General features: G+C 46.7%; 1 protein-coding gene across 3 annotated transcripts in view; it reads left to right on the top strand.

Annotated features, from left to right (window-relative positions):
• LOC308462905 (trinucleotide repeat-containing gene 18 protein-like) overlaps nt 1–22,958 on the top strand; it is a 124,435-nt gene that overhangs the window by 96,030 nt on the left and 5,447 nt on the right. For 2 of the 3 annotated variants that reach the window (XM_080980895.1, XM_080980893.1), the window contains 9 exons: nt 5,524–5,975; nt 8,359–8,553; nt 11,511–11,652; nt 12,642–12,759; nt 15,172–15,247; nt 16,257–16,365; nt 17,645–17,761; nt 20,051–20,218; nt 21,555–22,855. In XM_080980895.1, the coding sequence (XP_080837021.1) occupies nt 5,524–5,975; nt 8,359–8,553; nt 11,511–11,652; nt 12,642–12,759; nt 15,172–15,247; nt 16,257–16,365; nt 17,645–17,761; nt 20,051–20,218; nt 21,555–22,855 (2,678 nt within the window). The remainder of the gene's footprint in view (nt 1–5,523; nt 5,976–8,358; nt 8,554–11,510; nt 11,653–12,641; nt 12,760–15,171; nt 15,248–16,256; nt 16,366–17,644; nt 17,762–20,050; nt 20,219–21,554; nt 22,856–22,958) is intronic. The other variant, XM_080980894.1, reaches the window with a different exon arrangement.

Here is a 22,958-nt window from a genome sequence, read left to right as displayed (position 1 = left end):
GACTTGTCAGGATTCAACCTCAATCTCTTAGCCGCCATCCATCCTCCAACCGCCTCCAGGCACTCACACAGTACCTTTGCCACCTTCACTGGTTCTGATTTGAAAGAGAAGTAGAGCTTGGCTGGACAGAATGACTTCATCTGGCCAACCAGGACCTCCAGTTAAAGAGGGTGGGATGAAGGTCTTCCATAAATCCTGGTGGCAGTAAGAGGAAACCCAGGACATGTCTAGATGGGCCAGTGGTCTGACCCAGGGCAGGGCTCATTCCTACATTAACCTATCCTGGTTTAAAGGTAAAGGGACCCCTTGTAGCCATTAGGTCCAGTTGTGGACGACTCTGGGGTTGCGGCGCTCATCTCGCTTTACTGGCCGAGGGAGCTGGCGTACAGCTTCTGGGTCATGTGACCAGCATGACTAAGCCGCTTCTGGTGAACCAGAGCAGCGCACGGAAACGCCCTTTACCTTCCCGCCGGAGCGGTACCTATTTATCTACTTGTACTTGATGTGCTTTTGAACTGCTAGGTGGGCAGGAGCAGGGACCGAGCAATGGGAGCTCACCCCATCGCGGGGATTCGAACCGTCAACCTTCTGATCGGCAAGTCCTAGGCTCTGTGGTTTAACCCACAGCGTCACCTGTGTCCCATCCTGGTCTTTAGGGCTATGCAAATGTCCGGGGATGAATCCTGGGACAGGGGAGCGGGGCTGGAGAGGCGGCCCCATCTGGCAACAGCTCACCACCGCCTGTCTGGGGCTTCCTCCATGAATAATGGAAATTTCACTTTTTCAAATTCCCTCGTGTGCCCGTGGCTGGATAAGTCCCCCCAGGGCAACATCTTTCGAAGGCAGGCAGCTCTGCAAAAAGGCTCCATTTATAAACCCCCTTTATTAATATGTATTAAATGATAATGGAATTATAGCGGAATTCGGAACGGGAAAGGACGCCTGCCTTATTTTTAGCCTCTCGCTTCTCGCTGCTCTATCTTTGCACATCTCCCTGCATTGCAAGGAGATAGAAACCTAGGTTTGGTCTGAGATGCTTTCCTGTGGCATCCCAATGTCCCCAAAGGTATATATATAGGTGTGGCAAAGGCCTTAAAGGAGAATTAAAGGGGGATTGAGAAGGAGGTTGTGGGTGCAGGGGGGGGGTCTTTCCTCCTCCCTCCTTTTCCAGCTGCTCCATTCTGTTCCCCATTCTGTCCCTGGTTTTCAGTTTCCATCATCTCAACACTCAGGTCAACATTCAATAACCACAGAGCAATAGCCCAGGGCTATTTCAGGGGTAATTATGATGATGATTGAATGTATTTCTGTCCTTCCTTTCTCTCCAGTTCCAGCTGGCCCCTACAACATTAGGGCCTGTTGAATTTTTCACTTTCAAATTGCAAAAAAGTTTGAACATGACTTGGGAATTCATAGTCTTATTTTGGTTAAGTTAATATCAGTTAGTCTTGCTTGGTAAGTAAATGTATGTAAAATTGCACAGAAATCATTAAAAACGATTGCCAAGTGCTTGCAGTCATATATTAATATTATCAACATATTATTAAACTATATTAAACTACCAACGTATTATTAAACTATATTGAACTATACTGAAGGACAGCTAGAGATGGTTGTAAAAAGAGATAGCTGCTGTTGTTATTATTATTATTTATTTTTTGAAATAATTTTTATTTGATTTTACAAATATCATTCTAAAACAAAACCAATTACCTATCCATATAAAGAGACTACTCTGAATCTTGAGACTTCCCCTCCCCCCCATCGCCTCCATGGCTCTTAGTGTTGACATTTACAACTGCATTATCATTCCATTATCCACATGATAAAATCCATCTAAATTGTCCATATTCTTTGTTACCTTACAAGTGTGATTACAATCCTGCTAATGTTTTCATCTGCTTACAATGGTCTCCTAAGTAAATAAAAAACTCTCCCCGTTCTTTTTTAAAGTTCTTGTCCTCTTGGTTCCTGAGCCTTCCAGTTAGTTTTGCCATTTCAGCATAGTCCATCAACTATTATTTTGACTTCAGCAAAGGCACACATCTCTTTGTATTGGAAATACCCCATTTCCGAACGATTTTTTAAAAAAAGATTTTGGATACAGCAGTGATGTATAAATGGACTTACCATAACTGTGCAAGGGCAAACATTTTGCAAGCAAACAGATTTGTGGGGAAACGGGTTGTCTGCATCTTCCTCCTCCCTTCTTATTGATTACCTGCCCTTCACCCTAAGGCCCTGAAATATTCACCTTCATTTGGTGATCAGGAAGCTTCAGCCCCCAGATCCTTCAGTGTCCGGCTTCTTAACCGGAAGATTAAATTATGCAAAAATATGAGGGTTTGAATTCTTCATACGGATTGCAAAATTCATTTTTTTCATAATCAAGGACACCTTGGCGCAGATTCCCCCCTCCCTCTTTTTTAAAGCCTTTATAATAATTACAATTGAGTAATGTTCAGGGAAGTTTTTAATGTGTGACATTTTAGTGTATTTTTGGTCTCTGTGGAAGCCGCCCAGAGTGGCTTTTGAAACCTAGCCAGATAGGTGGGGTACAAATAATAAATTATTATTATTATTATTATTATTATTATTATTATTATTATTACCTATTGCAACTTTGTCCTTCAGGCTTTGAAAAAAAATGTGTGGGAAAGTCTTTGTTTTGCTCTCTTCCTTGCCCCAGGTGAGCACTGCTGATTTTGGATGGTTGGGGATTCTGGTCGGAACTAGAGATGGGAAGGTCTGGAAAGAAACCGGGGAAATTGGGGGAGAACCCAGGGTTTTTTTCTGTTTTCCCCCAGGGGAAAATGGGGGGGACCTGTTTTATTGGCATTTCCCCCCAGTTCCCCCCCCCAGGCCTTTCCATCTCTAGTTGGGGCATGAATCAATTTAGGTATTGTCTTTGCCCCTGTTCCAGAGTGATCTAGAGCTCCTTGATCCCTCAGTAATGTCTGCAGCTGAAACTTATATATATATATATAATTTTTTTTACCAACCACCAAAACACAAACAGTGAAACCTCCCAGGCAGCTGATATATTGGGTATACAATATTCAATAATATACATATTCAATAATATACATATTCAATAATATACATATTCAATAATATTCAATAATAACATATTCAAATTAACCATATGTACACTTCTATATACCTTAACACTCCTCCTTCCACAAGGTTTATTTAACTTTTAACATTTTAATTGCCCCAAATTGTTCAAACCTACTCAAATAATTCAATATCTTCTCAAACCATTCCTCACTCTTTCTTACTCTGGTTTCGCCTCAGATCGTATAAATCTTTCGCCTTTTATGCAGTTTTGAAAATATGCATTTGAGAATAAGGGAGCGAGAGAGCCCACCGTCGGAACAGAGCCAAGGGGGATTTCTGAGAAAAGTACCTGTGGCTTGAAGAAAACAAAGGCTTAGGTCTCCGCCTCAAAAGCGGAAGGATCTTGTGACCCATTTGTGGGTCCGAGAGCGGCGCTGGGGGGGTTTTCCCCAGTCTCATTTCCTGAATTTGGCCTTCCTTCTGGATTTGGTAACGGAGATGTCGGTTCAGGCTAGCAAAAGACTTTCTGGCAAAAGGAGGCCAGAGAGATGCAGAGGGTCCAGTAATTCCTTGGGGGGGGTCTCTCCCCCCTCAGTCTGTGAGGTAAGGGGGAGAAATAGGGGGTGCAAGCGTGGGGATCCAGCACTGGGAAGCTCAACCAGGTAGACGGCTTTCTTTAGATTCACACCTTCCGGCTGGTCCACTTTCCCCTTCCTCTCTTTCGCCGCTGTGCACTGGAAGGAGAGACCCCCGTCCGGAGGCTTTCGAGCTCTGACTTCCACTCTGGGGCCAAAAATGATTATTTTAGGGGCTTCTTTGGTTTTGATTTTGCTTCAAAATCAACCGACCACTTTTCGAGGCGACTGCTGCTCAAAGCACTACTCGTGGTTGAAAGAGAATGCAAGGAAAGGGCCAGTAGGATGCTACTGAAACGACTTTGGGCTTTAGGGTATTGGGACTGACAACTGGGCTTCTGTTTGATTGTAAAAACACATAATAATAATAATAATAATAATAATAATAATAATAATTTATTTAAACCCCACCCTCCCCTGCCAGAGCTGGGCTCAGGGCAGCTAACACCAGTAAAAATTACAGCAAAAGCATAATGAGGGGGGGACCAATTTAAAATACAGGTTAAAATGTAACTTAAAACGCAGCCTCATTTTAAATGTAGCCCATAGATCAAAACCATAAGGGGAGGGAAGCATAACAAACTTCTACAAACTTCAAAGAGGTTTGTAGAAGAAGAGGAAACAGTAAAGTTATCAATAACAAATATGAACCACAATTATTTAAAACTTCAGAATGTTTAAAAAGCAATAGGCAACAAGATTAAAACTCACATTAACTTTCTAAACATCTGGCTAGGCGTGTCAAAATAAGGTCCGAGCTCCTGAAAGTCAAACCTTTTCCACATAAATATCTTCAAAGGAGAGAGAGAGAGAGAGAGAGAGAGAGAGAGAGAGAATTTGGGGGCAGTTCCCCTTGTTTCAGATGTCTTCTGAATGGTTTGACACACACGCCAAAGTCTGAGAATCCATATTTTTTTCTATTTTCCCGGGGGGAGGGATGTGCAATGTGTGTTTTTGCAACATAAGCCATCTTCCTGAGCTGTCAGGTGCCTTGAAGCTATGCTGTGAAAGGTGGTACGTATATATAATATTGTTATATACTGCCTTTCCTAGCCTCTTGGCTGTTTACATAGAAATGCAATGGGACAATATAAAACCACCGCAGCAAATTCAGCAGCCGGGAAACAGCGAGTCAAAGCGGTTACCTATCAAGCCAGCCTCCGAAAGACCTTTTCGAAGGTCGTATAAGGGAGGAGCTGGTCGTTTATTGTGTTTATTTAAAAAATGCTGGTAGCCTTAAGCTAAATCCAACGGTGTAAATAAGTTTTGATGGATGTAACAATGGATTACTGAATGGTTTAGTTACCGTATTTTTCGCTCTGTAACACGCACCCGACCATAACACGCACGTAGTTTTTAGAGGAGGAAAATCTGTAGGCATGCTACCCGTAGGCATTCCCTCCATAACACGCACAGACATTTCCCCTTACTTTCTAGGAGGAAAAAAGTGAGTGTTATGGTGCAAAAAATACGGTAGTTCATGTAAAATATGCAGGGATGTATGGTATGCAAAATGAACCACGGAAGGAGAAGAAGGGAAGTCATTGCTTTAAGGTTGTTTAAATGACTATTTCAAAATGTAATTTAGAAAATTTAATTGAAAAATATATCTATCTATCTATCTATCTCTCTCTCTCTCTCTATATATATATATATTTAAAAATGGAGGAGCCGGCCGCTGTAGAGGCCATTACAGAGGCCCCCTCAGCAAAGGCCCTGCTTCTTTGCTTCCAAAACAAAAATGCAGATTTTGGCCCTTGACCAGGAACGCACCTTGCCAAGTTCAGTCGAGTTGCTTGGTTTGACTGCCCCTTTTCTCCACGTTTAGGGACGGAGTTTGAATACACGGACTCTGAGAGCGAGGTGAAGATCAGGAAGAAGTCTCCCTCAGGCCTCCTGCGTGGGAAGAAGGGGCTGGCGGAAGCTGGCAGTGCCCCAGGCACCCAGCCAGGGAGCGCAATGGACGTTACCTCTGCAGGCAGCTTGGAGAGGGCCAAGATGGCGTCCGAAAAGAGCAGCAGGAAGCTGAAGAAGTTGAAGTCCCCAAAGGACCTGAGCTTCGAGTTCGGGCTGGAGGCGAGTGACGACGACCTCTGGAGCCGCCGGCGCAGCGAGCGGATCTTCCTCCACGACGCCACAGCCTCTTCGGCCGGGCTGGCCTCCACAGCGCAGACCAGCTCGACCCCCGTGGCCAAAGCCGCCGGGCGCTGCGTGAAGGGAACGCCCCTCAGCCCCAAGAAAGACGGAGGCAAAGGGAAAGAAAGGAAGGAGCTCAGCAAGGTACGAAACATGAGGTGCAAAAGGGAAAGGCTGTACAAAATTCTGCAAAACGCAGTGTTAGCAGACAGGATCTGGTGACAATATACATACAGTGGACGCTTGGGTTGCAAACGCATCCGTGCGGGATGCAGCATTCTCAACCCACGTCTGCGCATGCACGGGTTGCGATTCGGTGCTTCTGCCCATGCGCATGCGCGACTGCTGAAACCCAGAAGTAACCCATTCCAGTACTTCCGGGTTTTGGTGGTCCATAATCCAAAAAACCACAGCCTGAAGCGGCTGTAACCCGAGGTATGACTGCAGTCCATATGCAATTATGGATTGTTGTCAGGGGGAAACGAGACATAAAACCCAAAGGTATGTGAATTTGTTGGAGGTAGCGACTGGGACTGTTTGTAGTAGAGTTGTACCTCGGAAGTCGAACAGAATCCGTTCCAGAAATCTGTTTGACTTCCAAAACGTTTGGAAAGCAGAGTGCGGCTTCTGCAGGAGCTTCCTGCAGCCAATCGGAAGCCCCATCTGATATTTCGGCTCCCGAAAATAGTTGGCAAACCGGAACACTCACATCCGGGTTTGTGGCGTTTGGGAGGCAAAACGTACGAGAACTAAGCTGTTCAAAAACCAAGGTACGGCTGTGTAGGCATAATATTTAAACAGGGCAGGGGTGCAGAACATAATTAAAGCATTCGATTGCCTTGAGTTGGCCATATTCATTTGTTGGCCAAGGAGTTGGTGTATTAGTTTTTGATGCACATGCAAACTGGCCTGTAGAGTCTTGGGGTCCTCTTAGAGAAGTGGCCACAGGGTCTGGGCCAATGGCTTGCACATAGAATGGTAGAGTTGGAAGGGACACCAAGGATCATGTAGTCCAACCCCCTGCAACGCAGGAATCTCAGCCTGCCTGTCACCTCGTTTCTCATCGTTGGAAGGCCCAGTGTGTGGCCAGCCAAGAAAATGGCAAATTCCATGTGAGGAGAGGGCTTTAAAAGAGGATTAGACAAAGTCATGGGAGGAGAGGGCTTTGGGGGGCTGCTGGACATGGTGGTCCTCTTCTCTGCCTCCACGGTCAGAGGCAGCAATGTATCTGAATACCCATTGCTGGAAACCGCAGGAGGGGAGAGGGCTCTTGTGCTCGAATCCTGCTTGCTGATTTCCCACACACACCTGGCCGGCCACCGTGATCCCCAGTCTGGTGAACTCCAGTGGTTGGACAGCAGCAGCTACCAACATCCCTGGCCATGAGTCCTGCTGGCTGAGGTTGTATCTGGAGGGCACCAGGTTGGGGAAGCCTGCTCTGTGGTGTCTGATCTCCTGGCAGCTCATTTATGCCTGCCGGCCATCCATTTTCCGTAGTGTTTTGGAAGGAACCCAAAGCATCATCTCATCAAACTGCCTTATATGAGGTCTGACCGACTAGTCCATGTAGCCAAGCATCTCCAGGGCTCCATGCCATGAGAGGCCTTTGCTCTCTGGTCCTCTTTGAACTGGGCTGAAAGACAGACCTCCTGCCTTTACTAGGACCCTCGTACCTACGGGACCGCCTCTCCCACTATGCCCCGCGAAGGACCTTAAGGTCCATAAATAGCAACACCCTAGAGGTCCCGGGCCCTAAGGAAGTCAGACTAGCCTCAACCAGAGCCAGGGCCTTTTCAACACTGGCCCCAGCCTGGTGGAACGCTCTGTCTCATGAGACCAGGGCCCTGCAGGATCTGATTTCTTTCCACAGGGCCTGTAAGACAGAGTTGTTCCGCCTGGCCTTTGGCTAGGAATCAACTTGACCCCCTCTTCCTCTTTCTTTTTTCCTTTCTCCTTCTGTGATGGAACTCCTATTTGGGGACTTGCCTGGCTTTTTTCTGGCCCATGTAGGACCAGTCTGGATAGTTGGCCTTGGTGAAGATTTGACGTTTTCATCCCCAAAAAGTTTTTGATTTGAGTTTCTACTGAAATTAGGCTGCATTTTAACATTGTGTTTTAATCTTGTTTTTAAGTTGTATTTTAATCAATTGTTTTTGTACCTGCTGTTAGCCGCCCTGAGCCCAGTCTTGGCTGGGAAGGGGGGGTTATAAATAAAATTTATTATTATTACTACACGGTCCAGATTGACTTAGCAGAAGCTGTAGTCGATGTTTCCAGAACCTATGCAGAAAGTGACATTTGAGCATGTGCAGAATGCAGTTCCCCACACTTTGGAGCAAATCACAGGCAGCCACCCCACACCTGAGACTAGGGCTGGGCAAGGTAAAAGAGGATAGGAGTCCCAGGCAGATTTCGTTCTCCTGCTCCTCTTGAGTCGCACTCGCTGTCCACCTGCCTCTCCCTTCCTTCTGACCAGCAAGACTGATTGACGGAGAACTTTCTTTCCCTTCTTATTTCCGTTGTGCAGAAGAAGAAAAGCAAAGAAGGCCCCTTCTGCTCTTCCTCCTCCTCGTCCTCCTCGTCTTCCTCGTCCTCGTCCTCTTCCCTCTCGCCTCCGGGCATTGCGAGCTCCATGCCTGACGCCCGAGGCAGCCTGACCAGCTCCCTGGGCTCCAGCAAGAAAAGCAAAACCAAGGCCAAAGCCAAAGAAGTGAAGAAAGAGGTGAGGTCTTCACAGAGGCTGGCAGCACCTCCTAGATGTGTGGAGGAGCATTTGAAAATGGCATCTCCATCCACCCGCCCCAGTCCCAAGTGGTAGAATTCACTTCAGCAACCATCATCTCCCTCCCCCCCCCCCCCAAAAAATGTGTAGGTCAGATCTGAAGTATTCATACTGGGAAGCTCTGCAAATTTCCCCGCTCTTACTTTGCATAATTCATTCTGCCGTTTTGCATAATTTATTCTGAATAATATCAATGTTGGGAGGGGGGAATTTGCACACGTTTCTGCTGTTTTGCATAATTCGCTCTGCAGTTTTTGCTGTTTTGCATGATGGGCTTCTGGTTTTGCTACTTACGGGGGGAGCAGTCAAGGTTGCTCAAACTGCCCCCTGCCCGCGGAATTGGGTCCTCCCCCCCCCCCCCCGTGGCTTGTGAGATTTCAGAAAGCATCTAATTCAGGGGTCAGCAACCTTTTTCAGCAGGGGGCCGGTCCACCGTCCCTCAGACCTTGTGGGGGGCTGGACTATATTTTTTGGGGGGAGGAATGAATGAATTCCTATGCCCCACAAATAACCCAGAGAGGCATTTCAATTAAAAGGACACATTCTATTCATGTAAAAACACACTGATTAGCGGACCGTCCATGGGCTGGATTGAGAAGGCGATTGGGCCGGATCTGGCCCCCAGGCCTTAGTTTGCCTACCCCTGATCCAGTTGCATTCATGGGTTGGAATTCCATAGAAAAATAAAGGAAGGTGAGGTTCCAAGGGAAGCTTGATTTGCTGCCCACTGCGATTTTGGACACCTTTTATGCGCTCTCGGCCCTTAGTATATTGCACCCCCAAGGAATGCCACCCTGATCCCTGCAGCCAGTCCATCCTCAGAGGAGTTTCCTGGTCTTCTGGGTACCACTGGGGAAGCAGTAGCCATTTCCAGAGCCACCTCAGAGCAGGCGCTGGGCAGCCCCCATGCGCCACCCTGGGTTCTTCTGCTGCTCCACAGCCACACAGGGGGCTGCAGAAGCATCTCTGTCCCTTCCAGAATTAGGCTACTACCACACCATACATTAAAGGGACGCGGGTGGCGCTGTGGGTTAAACCACAGAGCCTAGGACTTGCCGATCAAAAGGTTGGTCCCTGCTCCTGCCAACCTAGCAGTTCAAAAGCACAAAGTGCAAGTAGATAAATAGGTACCACTCCGTCGGGAAGGTAAACGGCTTTTCCATGCGCTGCTCTGGTTTGCCAGAAGTGGCTTAGTCATGCTGGCCACATGACCCGGAAGCTGTACGCTGGCTCCCTCAGCCAATAAAGCGAGATGAGCGCCGCAACCCCAGAGTCAGCCACGACTGGACCTAATGGTCAGGGGTCCCTTTACCTTTATACCATACATTTAAAGCACAGCGGTGCCAAAACAGCCATGGCTCCCACCCAAAGGATTCTGGGATCTGTAGTTGGTTACGTGCGCTGAGGTTTGCGAGGAGACCCCTATTCATTTCCCAGAGTTCCCTGGGCAGAAGAGGGGAATGGCTGTTAAGCTACCCTAGGGATTGTCGGACTTGTGTTAGACCGAGTGACTCTTCCGGTCGAGTCCTCCGACGTGATTAACGACCTGAGCCTTTGATGAGGCTCCAAGCACATTCCCCCATTAAGCAGAGTATCCAGCACACAGGGAAGGAGCCGAGATAGTATGAGCCACATTGCAAAGAGCAGTTATTTCTAACTACGCAGACAGAAAAGAAACATCCTCTCTCTGTGAGAGCAGAGAGCAACTGAAACACAAAGGGACAGGAAACCAGTAACATCACATCCGTCTCCTGTCTTCCGTGAAACTTCCAATAGCCTGGAATCTCTGGAATGCAAAACAGAGTCTTGTGACTCCAGGCAACTGCACAGTGGCAACTCACAGAAACCAACATCCTCCCCCTTTCTGTGAACACTGCTGGGCAGTGTTTCAGTACAATCTCAGTACAAACCCAGTTTCTGTACATAGGTACAGTGTTGATCCCTTGGAACAACCTTGGACAATAAATCAGCAGGAATTTCGTTACCTGGCATGTAGGACACCGTTACGAGTCCTTTCTGAACACATTCCCTAAGACTGTACAGTAGCAACACACAGAAACCAACAGAGATAGCCCTGTTCTTGAGTTTGTTTAAAATAAAATCTAAAACAGCTTATCTTGTATTCCTTTCTTCAAATTTGTGCATTTAGGTTTTTTTTAAAAAACCTTTTTGTAAGGGCAATACAAGAATTTTCACAGCTGAGTCTTCAACTCTTTATTACTGTGCTTGGCTTTCTTCAAGCTGGGCTTTGTCTAAAACTTGCCATTTAGGTTTTCAAACCTTTTTTGCAAACTCAGTTTTAGAAACTTTACCTCTGAGTCCTCAATCCTTTATTACTGCGTTTTGCTTCACCTTGGTCGAGCTAGGATTATAGTACTTCAGAATTTTTGGGAGATTTACCCCCTTTCTTTGGTCATTTAAGGTTTATGATTTCTCTATTTCCTTCTGAGGAAACTGAAAAGCTCAGAGAAACGAAGTTTGTAGCCGGCATCCCATGAAGACTTTGTTCAATTCTAGGTTTTCTAATTTTTTTCCTTAAACTTTTTGATTTTTGTTATTTAGTTTAATTCTATACGATAATATTTCTAGTCGATTACTTCTCGTTTCAGGGATTTTCACAGTATTGCATTTGTTTTGTGTAAATCCTAGGGATTGTTGCTCCGCAAGGAGAATCGGGGTCCCCTAGCCAAGCTTGGTGCTCTTCACAAACCACAGCGTCGTTTCACTTGCGGGGAGGGAAATAAACGCAGATAACGGGTCTGGAAAAGCTAGAGGATGGAACGGGGGTTGCAGGGGAGAAAGAGGAGAGTTGGTGCTTGAGGGAAAGTTCTGCCCCAGGGCTGTGGGTCTTGGCAGAAAGGTTTTTCTAACCCCCGCTTGCTTTGTCCCTTGCCCAGAACCGAGGGAAAGGAGGAGCCGTCAGCAAACTGATGGAGAGCATGGCTGCCGAAGAGGATTTTGAGCCCAACCAGGACAGCAGCTTCTCGGAGGATGAGAATGTGCCGCTCAGTTTGCTCCTGGAGAGGCCACTGACTCCAGGTGAGAGACGGTTCCTAGTTCCTTAGATTTCTTCCTGCCCCGTCCAAAAGGCTGCAAACAGTTCCAAGAACTTTCAGTCCTTGTGGAGTGTTTGTATTCTCCCCGCACCTCTATTATTATTATTATTATTATTATTATTATTATTATTTTGCAGGGCTGGGGGTAGCCATCTTTGTGATCCTTTAAAAAAATTATTTGGTTTTTCAGATTAAAATCTTGCAGTCATATATCGAACACAGATCATAAAAACCAGATTCTGAGGAATCTCTTGCACTTCCTTCGTCCCCTTTGTGGGTCCTATTATTAATCATTTTCTCCTGCATCTTTTATGATGATCCAAATCTTTTACCTCTCCACTGTGTCCAAAATTCACCATTAAACTACAAGTGATCATTCCAATCCTACTAATGATTTTCACTGTTTACAATGGTCTTTAAGATCAGTTATCAATTTCCCCCGTTCCTTATTAAAATTTTGGTCTTCCCGATTTCTTATTCTTCCAGGCACTTTAGCCATTTTGGCATAATCTTTGGGATCCTTTAGTTTTGCCCGGCAGTTACAGGGACTGCTTTCAGACATAGTTCAGGAACGTCATTCCAAAGACAGCGGAACTCCCTGCCACAAGGAGGCAGTGTGGCCACCAACTTGGATGGCTTTAAGAGAGAATTAGACAAATTCAGAGGAGAGGAGAGGGCTATGGATAGCTCTGCTCCTCTGCCAGGATGGCTCTGCTCCTCTGCCTCCACAATTGAGGGCATCAATGCTTCTGAAGTGAGCCCCAAATTCTCCTCCTTATACCATCAGTCTCATTCACGCCTTGAGACAGCACCTGGCTGGCCAGCCCAGTGCATGGAACTTCTTTGTATGTATGTAAAAAAATAAACAAAAAAGGAGAAGGCTGCATATGCCATAAGTCACATGGGTGCAGATTTCTGTTGCCTTTGAAAGTGCTGCTAATTCTCTCCCTCCCTCCCTCTGTCGCCCTCCAGCCCCCCGTTCTTGCATCATCGACAAAGATGAGCTGAAGGATGGTTTGAGAGTCCTCATCCCCATGGATGACAAGCTCCTCTACGCTGGCCACGTGAAGACCGTCCACTCTCCTGACATGTAAGAAAAAGGACGGGCGCTACATGCTTGGAAAGTCATGGCGCCTTGGGAGTTGCTGTCCAGCAACATCTTAAGCCCAAAGCTCTCTGATCCCTGGGGGTGGTGGGCATGGAAATGCCCCACCAAGATTCCTGCCTGTGACTTACCGTATTTTTCGCTCCATGTGACGCACATTTTTCCTCCTAAAATGTAAGAGGAAATGTCTGTGCGTCTTATGGAGCAAATGTGTGGTCCCTGGACCCAAATTTTCCAGGGGCGAAAAGCAGATCATGCTTTTTTCTTTTTTAGAAAGAGGGAAGGGGGTGTTGAAACAAAGCTGCTGATCGGCTGATCAACAAGCGATCAGGAGGGAGATAAGGGACGCTAGCGATAAAGGAGGCTGCCTGGGAGGGGGGAGGTAAAAGCACATGGATCCTCAGGATTTTTGAATTGGGTCACCCCAAACTCACCGTCAAATCACCTATCATGTCTGTGGCCACAGCATAAACCACAAAAATCATACATCCACTGTTTCGTTCCGAATATTTTTTTTCTTGTTTTCCTCTTATGGTCAGGTGCATGTTATGGAGCAAAAAATACGGTAATCAGAAGCAGAGCAAAATGATGACAAGCAACTGTCCTGGAATTCTACTCAGTATTGATCCAGAACAGAACTCCAGTGTATAGTTAGCAAAGTAAAAACTTGAAACGCGTTGCAGGATTCCCCCAAAATAGACCAGAGGCAATTGTATTTCATCCAGCAGAGCTTTACTGCTACCACAGCCGGATTTAGGTTTGATGAGGCCCTAAGCTGCTGAAGGTACTGGGGCCCTTTTATATGTCCAGCTGTCCTTTGTCAACAACAAATTGTCGCTGTTTTTTGTTGAAGATATGCTATATGGTAATTGATGGACCCAATAGGTATCTAAAGTCATTTGCGCATAACAAAATATGTATTTTATAAAGTAATTGTTGAACTTATTTTATATTTTGGAAATGTACATCCAGGTTTTTTTTCCCTTTAATTTTTTTGGGGGCCCCCAAGAGAGTGGGACCCTAAGCTATAGCTTGTTTGGCTTATACGGAAATCCGTCACTGACTGCTGCTGAAGGCAAATGAGCATAATGATCACAAATCCAATACTTTCAGGATTGGCACCGTCCATAAGAAATCCAGTTGCAACAGACTTAACTTAAACTTGCAATAATTTATAATAAGACTAAACCTTAACTCTATATATAGAACACCACACCAGAAGGAAAAGAGACAGAAAGAGAAAGAGAAACCCGGGCTCCTTCTGGCCCTACTTTTATAGTCAGCAGGACCTTGACAGAAGAGATAACAGGACCAGCTTAAGCCAACTGTACTCAGCTTCTCGGAAGGAATAACCCAAACATCAGGAACCTTCTGCTGGTCTCTTTCACACAGAGAAGCTTCCAGAACCCTCTTGAAATAATTAGAATAGGAAAGATCTCTCCACATCAGATCAATACTTTCTGCACCAAGAAATGCAAACTGACAGCAACCTGTTGAAGGCAAATGGCGTTAAGCAGTACAAACCTGGCTCACTTTATTTACTTATTAAACTCCCAGGCCACTTTTTGACACAGTGGTCCCTGCAGCCCTCGAGAAACCATAAAGACCCACGTAGCAGATGAACCAGCTGCCTTTAACCCTGTTGCAGAAACCGGCTATCAGGATATAGAAGTGTATTTTGCATCCAACATCACATTGAGTAGACATCTCTCTCACCCCGCAACTCCTGCTATATTTTCATCTACTGCCATTTTAAGATAGATGCAAAACACTTTTTCTTGCCACTTGCACAATTATGAACGTTCTTCATCTGTGCAAGGCCACTGAGTCCCGCTTTGATTAATGCAGAGTTTGGGCTTTTATATGGTGCTCTTAAGCGCAGAATAGCACGCCTTGGTGCCGGCATACATTCGCAGCAATAGTTCTAGCAGGCTTCGTGCAAAAGCGAGCCACATGCTAAATGCCATGACAGCCTCTGACTCTTAATTTTTTTAAAAAACAGATCTAGCTTTGTAGTTTTGGATCTATTTCTATCTGTTTCTAATTATCAACCAGGGGAGTGCCACTAAATATCCACTGCTTCTGACCTGGGGGCCAAAAGACAGCTCTTTTTTGTTTATCTCCACCCAAAATCTCTGGCTTAAAAATGACGAGCCATGCTGCAAATATTTCCAGCTTGATAAATATCTCCTCCTGCAACTGGAAATAATTGGGTGGCTTGAATTGCCATTCTGCACAGATCGGCCCGAAGCAATTGTTTCCCAAGGAAACCGGCTTGTAAAGCATTCTTGGACATCAAAATCTCTCTCTGATGGTTTTGTTTTGACTTCTTGATATTTCGTCGCCTCCTCCTCTTCCTCCTCCCTCACTGTTGCTTTTTGGGGTTGTGCGTTTCAGATACCGAGTCGTGGTGGAAGGAGAGCGAGGAAACCGACCCCACATTTATTGTCTGGAACAGCTGCTGCAGGAAGCAGTAAGTGGGACCCCTTAGTTTTCTAGGAAGACGGATGCTCCATGTTGCCTTTGGGAAAAGGAGGTGGGAAGAGGAGGGAGGGGAATAATAATAATAATAATAATAATAATAATAATAATAATAATAATATATATTTATTTATTTATACCCCGCCCTTCCCGGTTCAGAAAACCGGGCTCAGGGCAGCTAACAACAGATTTAAAACACTTAATTGATGCAACAAAAAACAGTATAAAATGTGAATAACAATAAATTCAGAATTCAAAAATCTTTTTTGGGGGAAATCCATCCAATAAACATCAGATGATCACCAGGGCTAGCTGGCTAAATTAGTCCTTATTTGGGCCAGTGAGGAGACCAAGGGAGAATTAGCTGTGGGATCCCAGAGTGGGTAATCTTCATAAAAAGGGAAGGAAGAGGAATAAAAGATCAGGCTAAGTTCAGATTGAAAGCCAGGTGGAATAGCTCTGTCTTACAGGCCCTGCGGAAGGAAGTGAAATCCTGCAGAGCCATTCCACCAGGTTGGAGCCATCACTGAAAAGGCCCTGGCCCTGGTGGAGGATAATCTGACTTCCTTAGTCAGTAATTTGACTTCTTCCTTCACAAGACACGGGCTGGTGTTGGTGGAGCTCCGGCTTTTATTCTTATTTATTAGATTTCTTAGTTGCTTTCTACAAATACAAAAAGTCCCCAAGTGACTTAGCAGTACAAAATACAACCAGATAAATTCAGTTAAAAATTAGGAACTCCCCCCCCCCCCCGAAACATTGAAAGGATAAAAGGTAGTTAAGAGCCATAGGCTTGACTGTAGAGGAATGCATCTGCCTGGTGTCTAAAGACATGTAATGATGGTGCCAGGTGAGCCTCTGGGGGAGAGCATTGCACAAACGGGGAGCCACCACCGAAAAGGCCCTGTTCTCGTGTTGCCACCCTGGTCTACCTTTTGCTCATCCCTGACCTACCACACAGGGCAAAAAGCAAGAGTTAACGGATGCTTCCTTCTGCACAGATCATTGACGTGAAGCCTCCTTCGGTGCGATTCCTCCCGGAAGGCACGCGAATTGCCGCCTACTGGAGCCAGCAGTATCGTTGCCTCTACCCAGGGACAGTCGTACGAGGTGAGACCGTAATTCAGTCAGATGATGAGGGAGTCAAAGGTGCTCTAAAGCAGGGTGGATTTGATTTAAATCAAATCAATTTAAATCACGATTTAAATCACGTCAGTAAGACTTGATTTAAATCTTTTTTCTTTTCTTTTTTACAGAAAGACTCATCCTTGCTGGTATAATCTTAATATTTACAACCAGATGAAGGTTTCATTTTTGGAATAATAAATTTCCAGAGTAGTTTTTACAGTTATATCAAAAATTACTGATTCGGTTATACTATTAGAAATACATAGGCCGTTAATTATGAAATTATTGTGAGGTTTAGTAAGTTAACTGTTTATATTTGGACAACTTTTCTGCTGTTCTTTATCATAAGGAGAAAAATAATCATTAGTAACAATTTAAACAATTTATTTAGCTAAAACAATAACATTATAGCATATGTATCCATGTTTGCTAAGTGATGTGGTTAAGCATTTTTTAAAAACAAACTTGGACTGAGTTTTAGCACACATGAAAAACTTAATACAAATCTTTATTTCCTGATGAATAGCCTTTGGACTGTAATGTAACTTAAACAGAAAGCTATCTTTAGGAAGATTTTTCCTCCAAAAGCATTTCATTTTAAAAAATCCAATCTTTTTTATCTTTAAAAAAAATCATTGATTTTTTTTTATCCACCCTGCTCTAAAGGAAGATAAGGAGATGGCAGAGAATGAATTATTTGCATCTGTTTTCATAGCAAAAATTATAGAGAAGATCGCAGTGCCTTTTGCAGGAAAAGAGTTTTAGGAAGAGGCAGGTGCTGGTGATATGAGATGAAGTGCCAAGCCTTACTGACAAAATAAACACTGGGCCTGGGTGGGTCTGAATTCAAATGTGAATTTTTAACTAACAAAAACAGGCAACTTGTCCCTCAGCCTCCATAACAGAACTGGAAAGTAGCCAATGTAACACCAATTGCTTTTAGAAAAGGGATCTGGGAAGTGGGGGCATGGACTGGAAATTACAGTCTGGCTAGGTTAACGTCAGTTCCAGGAAAATGGGGAGGATTGTTAAGGGTAAATCGTCGTGTAAGAACAAGCCTTGCTGAAGCGAAACCAGCATGGCTTCTGCAAGGGAATGTCAATTGGAAGTGTCAGAAAGCATGCAGATATTTGTAATCCACTTAATGCAATGGACTTTCAAGAAGGTTTCCGCGAAGTACCTCACCCAAGACTGCAGAGTGAACTTAGCAGTCGGAAGGTGTGTGTGTTCTGACGACAATCATTTCCTTTTCTATCCAAAGGGGCTCACGATCAGGAGGAAGACGGGGATCTGATAACAGTGGAGTTTGATGATGGCGACACCGGCCGGATTCCCTTGTCCCACATCCGGCTCCTTCCGCCTGATTACAAGATCCAGTGTGAGTTTGGCCCTTCTGTTGCAGAATAGGACTCCCTGGTCCTGAATGGGCCAACTGTGCCCCTGAAGCACCAGGTGTGCAGCCTGGGAGTCATTTTGGACTCACAGCTGTCCATGGAGGCACAGGTTAATTCTGTGTCCAGGGCAGCTGTTTACCAGCTCCATCTGGTACGCAGGATGAGACCCTCCCTGCCAGAGGACTTTCTCGCCAGAGTGGCACATTCTCTAGTTATCTCCCGCTTGGACTATTGCAATGCGCTCTACGTGGGGCTACCTTTGAAGGTGACCTGAAAACTACAACTAATCCAGAATGCGGCAGCTAGACTGGGGACTGGGAGCGGCCACCGACACCACATAACACAGGTCTTGAAAGACCTACACTGACTCCCAGTATGTTTCCGAGCACAATTCAAAGTGTTGGTGCTGACCTTGAAAGCCCTCAACGGCCTCGGTCCAGTATACCTGAAGGAGCGTCTCCACCCCCATCGTTCTGCCTGGACACTGAGGTCCAGCTCCAAGGGCCTCCTGGTTGTTCCCTCCCTGCGAGGAGCCAAGTTACAGGGAACCAGGCAGAGGGCCTTCTCGGTGGTGGCGCCCACCCTGTGGAACGCCCTCCCATCAGATGTCAAAGAGAGGAACAACTACCAGAATTTTAGAAGACATCTGAAGGCAGCCCTGTTTAGGGAAGCTTTTAATGTTTAACAGACCACTGTATTTTAATACTTGGTTGGAAGCCGCCCGGGGTGGCTGGGGAAACCCAGCCAGATGGGCGGGGTATAAATAATAATATATTATTATTATTATTTTATTTAGAAGAGTAGTTTGAGAGCCCCTCTCTCTGAGCCCTCCTCACTGCCCCACAACAGGACAGAAGCCCAGCTCCCTTTCCCCTCCTGATACCCCTCATTTCCCCACAGTAGGCTGGTAATGGGAACCCAGAAACATACAATCCCCTTGTGTGTCTCCCCCCCCCCAAAAAAAGCATTCACTTTGCCTCCCCAAGAAAGCTTTCTGTCATCAGCACATTCAAAGCATATTCATAGTACCTGATTGCAGCAGGAACAGAGTGAAGAAAAGGGATTCAGTATGTGTTATTCCTACATTGCAGGGTTAGACTAGATAACATTTGGGGTTCCCTCCCACCTCAGTGATTCTAATTCCTACACCCATCATGCCTAAAAGAACCAGATTTGCATTGGGTTGGAGCTAGCCTATTAGTGGTTTGCACATTCACATATTCAATAAAGGATCACCACAAATGGATTTTCTTATTCTTTTTCTTATTTATTGAATTTATATACTGCCCTATACCCAGGGGTAGGGATGTGGGTGGTGCTGTGGGTTAAACCACAGAGCCTAGGACTTGCCGATCAGAAGGTCGGCGGTTCGAATCCCTGCGACAGGGTGAGCTCCTGTTGCTCAGTCCCTGCTCCTGCCAACCTAGCAGTTCCAAAGCACATCAAAGTGCAAGTAGATAAATAGGTACCGCTCCGGCGGGAAGGTAAACAGCATTTCCGTGCGTTGCTCTGTTTCGCCAGAAGCGGCTTAGTCATGCTGGCCACATGACCTAGAAGCTGTACGCCGGCTCCCTCGACCAATAAAGTGAGATGAGCGTCACAACCCCAGAGTCGTCCACGACTGGACCTAATGGTCAGGGGTCCCTTTACCTTTACTATATCCAGGGGTCCCAGGGCGGTTCACGGAATGAAATCAAGATATAAAACCACAAAATATGTAATAAAAATAGAAACAACTCAAGAGCTCCTCACCCCCAACAAAAAAACACATTTTAAAAGGGCATAGGGTGTAAATCAACCAAAGGCCTGTTCTTTCTTTGACCTCTTTGCATTCTCATCTTACAGGTTCACTTCTCAAAGAAAGCCACTCTCCAAACCCTTTGCTTACTAGTAACCCAAATTATAAAAATCTAAATTTCTTCCAGAATTCGGCTACGATGGGCTGGGCTGCTAATCAAAGCTGGGGAGTCAATTTCTGGTCTTTTGGGTCCTTAGCAGGCCTATCACATAAGCCTAATAAGGTCTGCATTGGAGGTCCGGGGACGTTTTGCTCTGTAATTCCTTAATAAATGGAACCCCAGAACTTGTGGGTCTCCATGCAGGTTCTGAGCTGCTGGCTGCCCCACACTGAACACTTGCTTGCATTACCTCCACAGGTGGGAGTCTCCGTTTGAATAAACCCTTGTTGAGCTGGGGGGGGAGTGGAGTGATTGTCTCTCTCTGTGTGTGAGTCTTTGCAGCGCATGGCAAGAATAGCTGTTGGTCTCTTTCAGGTGCTGAGCCTTCTCCCGCCCTCCTGGTGCCCAGCACAAAACGCCGCAGCCGCAAGTCCAGCAAGGATACCGGGGAAGGGAAGGAGGGCAGTGGCACGGGGTCCGAGGAGCCAGCGGCATCCAAAGGCAAAGGGCGTGGGAGAAAACCAAGCACCAAACAGAAAGCTGGTACGAGGCGGCAGTTTCCTTAGCGGGTGGAAATACTGAGGGCGAAACCCTGGGGAATGCGGGGAATGGCCTTAGGCCAGGTTAGTCTAGCCCAGGCCAATGGGAGTTGGAGTCAGGAGCTGCCAGTGGTTCTCCAGGGTCAGAAGCAGAGAGAGAAGGATTTCTTTCCCATCACCTGCTCCTTAAAGATGCCTTTGGGGACTGAACCTGGGACCTTCTGCATTCTGCCCTCTCCGTAGCTGGGAACTTTGGAACTCCCAACCTAGGGAAGCCAGACTGGCTCCCTTTTCGTTGTCCTTCCGCCGGGAGGTGAAGACTGTTTTATTCCAACATGCTTTCAGGAGCTGTTTCTTAAGGAAAGGCCTTTGGAGCTGCTTTTACTGCCTCTGTTTTAAGAGATATGTTTTTATAGTGTTTTAATTATATTTAATTGCTTTTAAGTGATTACATTGCATCTGTTTTTAGCTTTTTTTGTATTTTATCTATGTTGTTCCAATGTGTTCTAAGCTGCCTTGAGTCCTAGACTGGGAAAAAGGCGGGACAGAAATGTAATAATAATAGCAAAAATTTCTGATCGTCTAGGTTGGAGTGTTAAAAAGCTTTCGATTGACTGAAAAGGCACCTCCAGTTAATCAGACAACACAGTTGATTGTTTTTAACAGAACTGTAAATGGCAGAGCATTGCCTTTTTTGTGGGAAGGAATGCTCCTTCTCAGAAGAGTGTCTGCAGAAAGCATAAATAGTCATGGCATCTAAAAGCATAGCGAGGGAGCATTTTTCTCCTTCAAAACTATTGTTGTATTCAAATGATTAAATCAACTAGGATTTTCTTCCATATGTGCCTGGTTACCTCTTCACCTCTCTCTGTATATGGCAGTCAATTGAACTGCACTTCAGAGATGGTTCTTGGAAGGGCACTGTCAAACATCACATCATAATATATGCAGATAGCAGAGTTAATGCGTTCGTTAAACATGTCAGCTTCTGCATCCTTTGTAACACTATAGTACTTTGAAAGAGAGGTCTCTGTTCACTCACCTCTTTCTGTGCCTGGGTCTTCAGCTCTGCCTTTTCCAATCCAGATGTTCTCCAGATCTTTTGCTGGGCTATGATGCCCATCAGCCATAGCCATAGCACGGCCAGCGGCTAGAGCACTATGGGAGAGCTGGAGTCCCAACAACAATTGGAAGGGTACCAGGTTGGGGGCCGGGGGAGCTGGAGCAGCCTGCCTCATTGTTTGACAACATCCTTCTAGGATCCAGAGTAGAGGCACTCTGGCCTTGGGCAAAGGCCATTTCCCCAAAAAAGTTTTAATTTTACTTTTTCTGCTTTCCAGAAGATACCGTCCTCAAGGAAGAAGCAAGCCAGGGAGAAGCTTCAACAAGCCCATCCCTCGTGCCAGAGAAGCCCATTTGCCCTAGCAAGCAAAGCGCAAAAGGCTCAAAGAAAGCACAGCAGTTCCCCACCAGGACCTCCTCCCAGACAGAAGAAAAACGTCACAGCAAAGGCAGCAAAGTGAAGCTCTCCTCCAAGGTGCCCGGCCCGGCCCAGCCCGCCTTCCAGCCCCCGGCGTTCAGCAACACCCGGGGGGACGAGTCCTATGCCGAGATCCCAGGCGTCCTTGGAGCCTTCAGCTCTTCGGACACCTCCTCTGGCAAAGCCCGGTCCAAGAAGGAGAAATCTGCAGAGGAGTCGCCAGAGTTTGGTTCGGCAGCCAAAGCCCAGAGGAAGATCCCCGACAGCGATATCCTCATCAAGCTGGACCACGAAGGAGTGATGTCTCCCAAAACCAAGAAGACGAAGGAGGCCATGCGGATGCTGGGCAGCTCCAGCCTGGCCGGCAGGAGGGAGACCAGAAGCATCCTGGGGCTGAGCTACACCCCCGTGGCAGACGCCAAGCGGCAAAAAGCGTCCAGGGCCAAGAGGGCTGGCGGCGAATCTCCGGCCCCGAACTTTGGGGGGAAGTTTGGTGGCTCCGGAGAGAACTCTGCGAAGCAACAAGAGGACAAGGCGCAGGCCGGGCCGGCAGGAGACGAGTCGGAAAGCAACAGCAGCGGCAGCAGCTCCGATTCGGAAGGGGAGGAGGAGGCGGAGAAGAACGGAGGGGGAGCCCCCGACAGCAGCTCGGCCAGCTCGCGGGCCTCCACGCCTGTCTCCTCCTCCAACTCCTCGTCCTCCTCTTCTTCCAGCAGCTCCAGCTCTTCCTCTTCCTCGTCCTCGTCCTCCACTTCTTCCTCCTCCTCCTCCAGCTCCAGCTCTTCCTCCTCTTCGTCGTCGTCTTCCTCCGCCACGGATGAAGACTCCTCCTGCAGCTCGGACGACGAGGCGGCCGACTCCCAGGCTGGGGCCTCGTCCACCCAGCAGACCCTCCCCGCCAAGGTGGCCAAGCAAGCAGGGAAGTCTCGATCAGCCGCAAACCCCCAAAGCTCCAAGCAGGAGCAGCAAGCGGTGCAGAAACAGCAGCAGCAACAGCAGGCGGGGGGCAAGACCCGCCCCAAGAAGCGTGAGGGAATCCACCTGCCCACCACCAAGGAGTTGGCCAAACGGCAGAGGCTGCCCTCCGTGGAGAACCGGCCCAAGATTGCGGCCTTCCTGCCTGCGAGGCAGCTCTGGAAGTGGTTTGGGAAGCCCACCCAGGTCAGCTCCTTCTCCTGCCGGGGGGTCTTTCCTTTGCTCTCTGCGTCTTCGGCTGGGACCTTTTGCCCCCCCCCTTTCTCAGGGGTGTTATCTTAGCACGCAT

Source organism: Podarcis pityusensis (genome assembly GCF_964106645.2).
Source record: "Podarcis pityusensis genome assembly, chromosome: 14".
Classification (NCBI taxonomy): domain Eukaryota; kingdom Metazoa; phylum Chordata; class Lepidosauria; order Squamata; family Lacertidae; genus Podarcis; species Podarcis pityusensis.
This window is presented reverse-complemented; position numbering and strand designations above follow the sequence as displayed.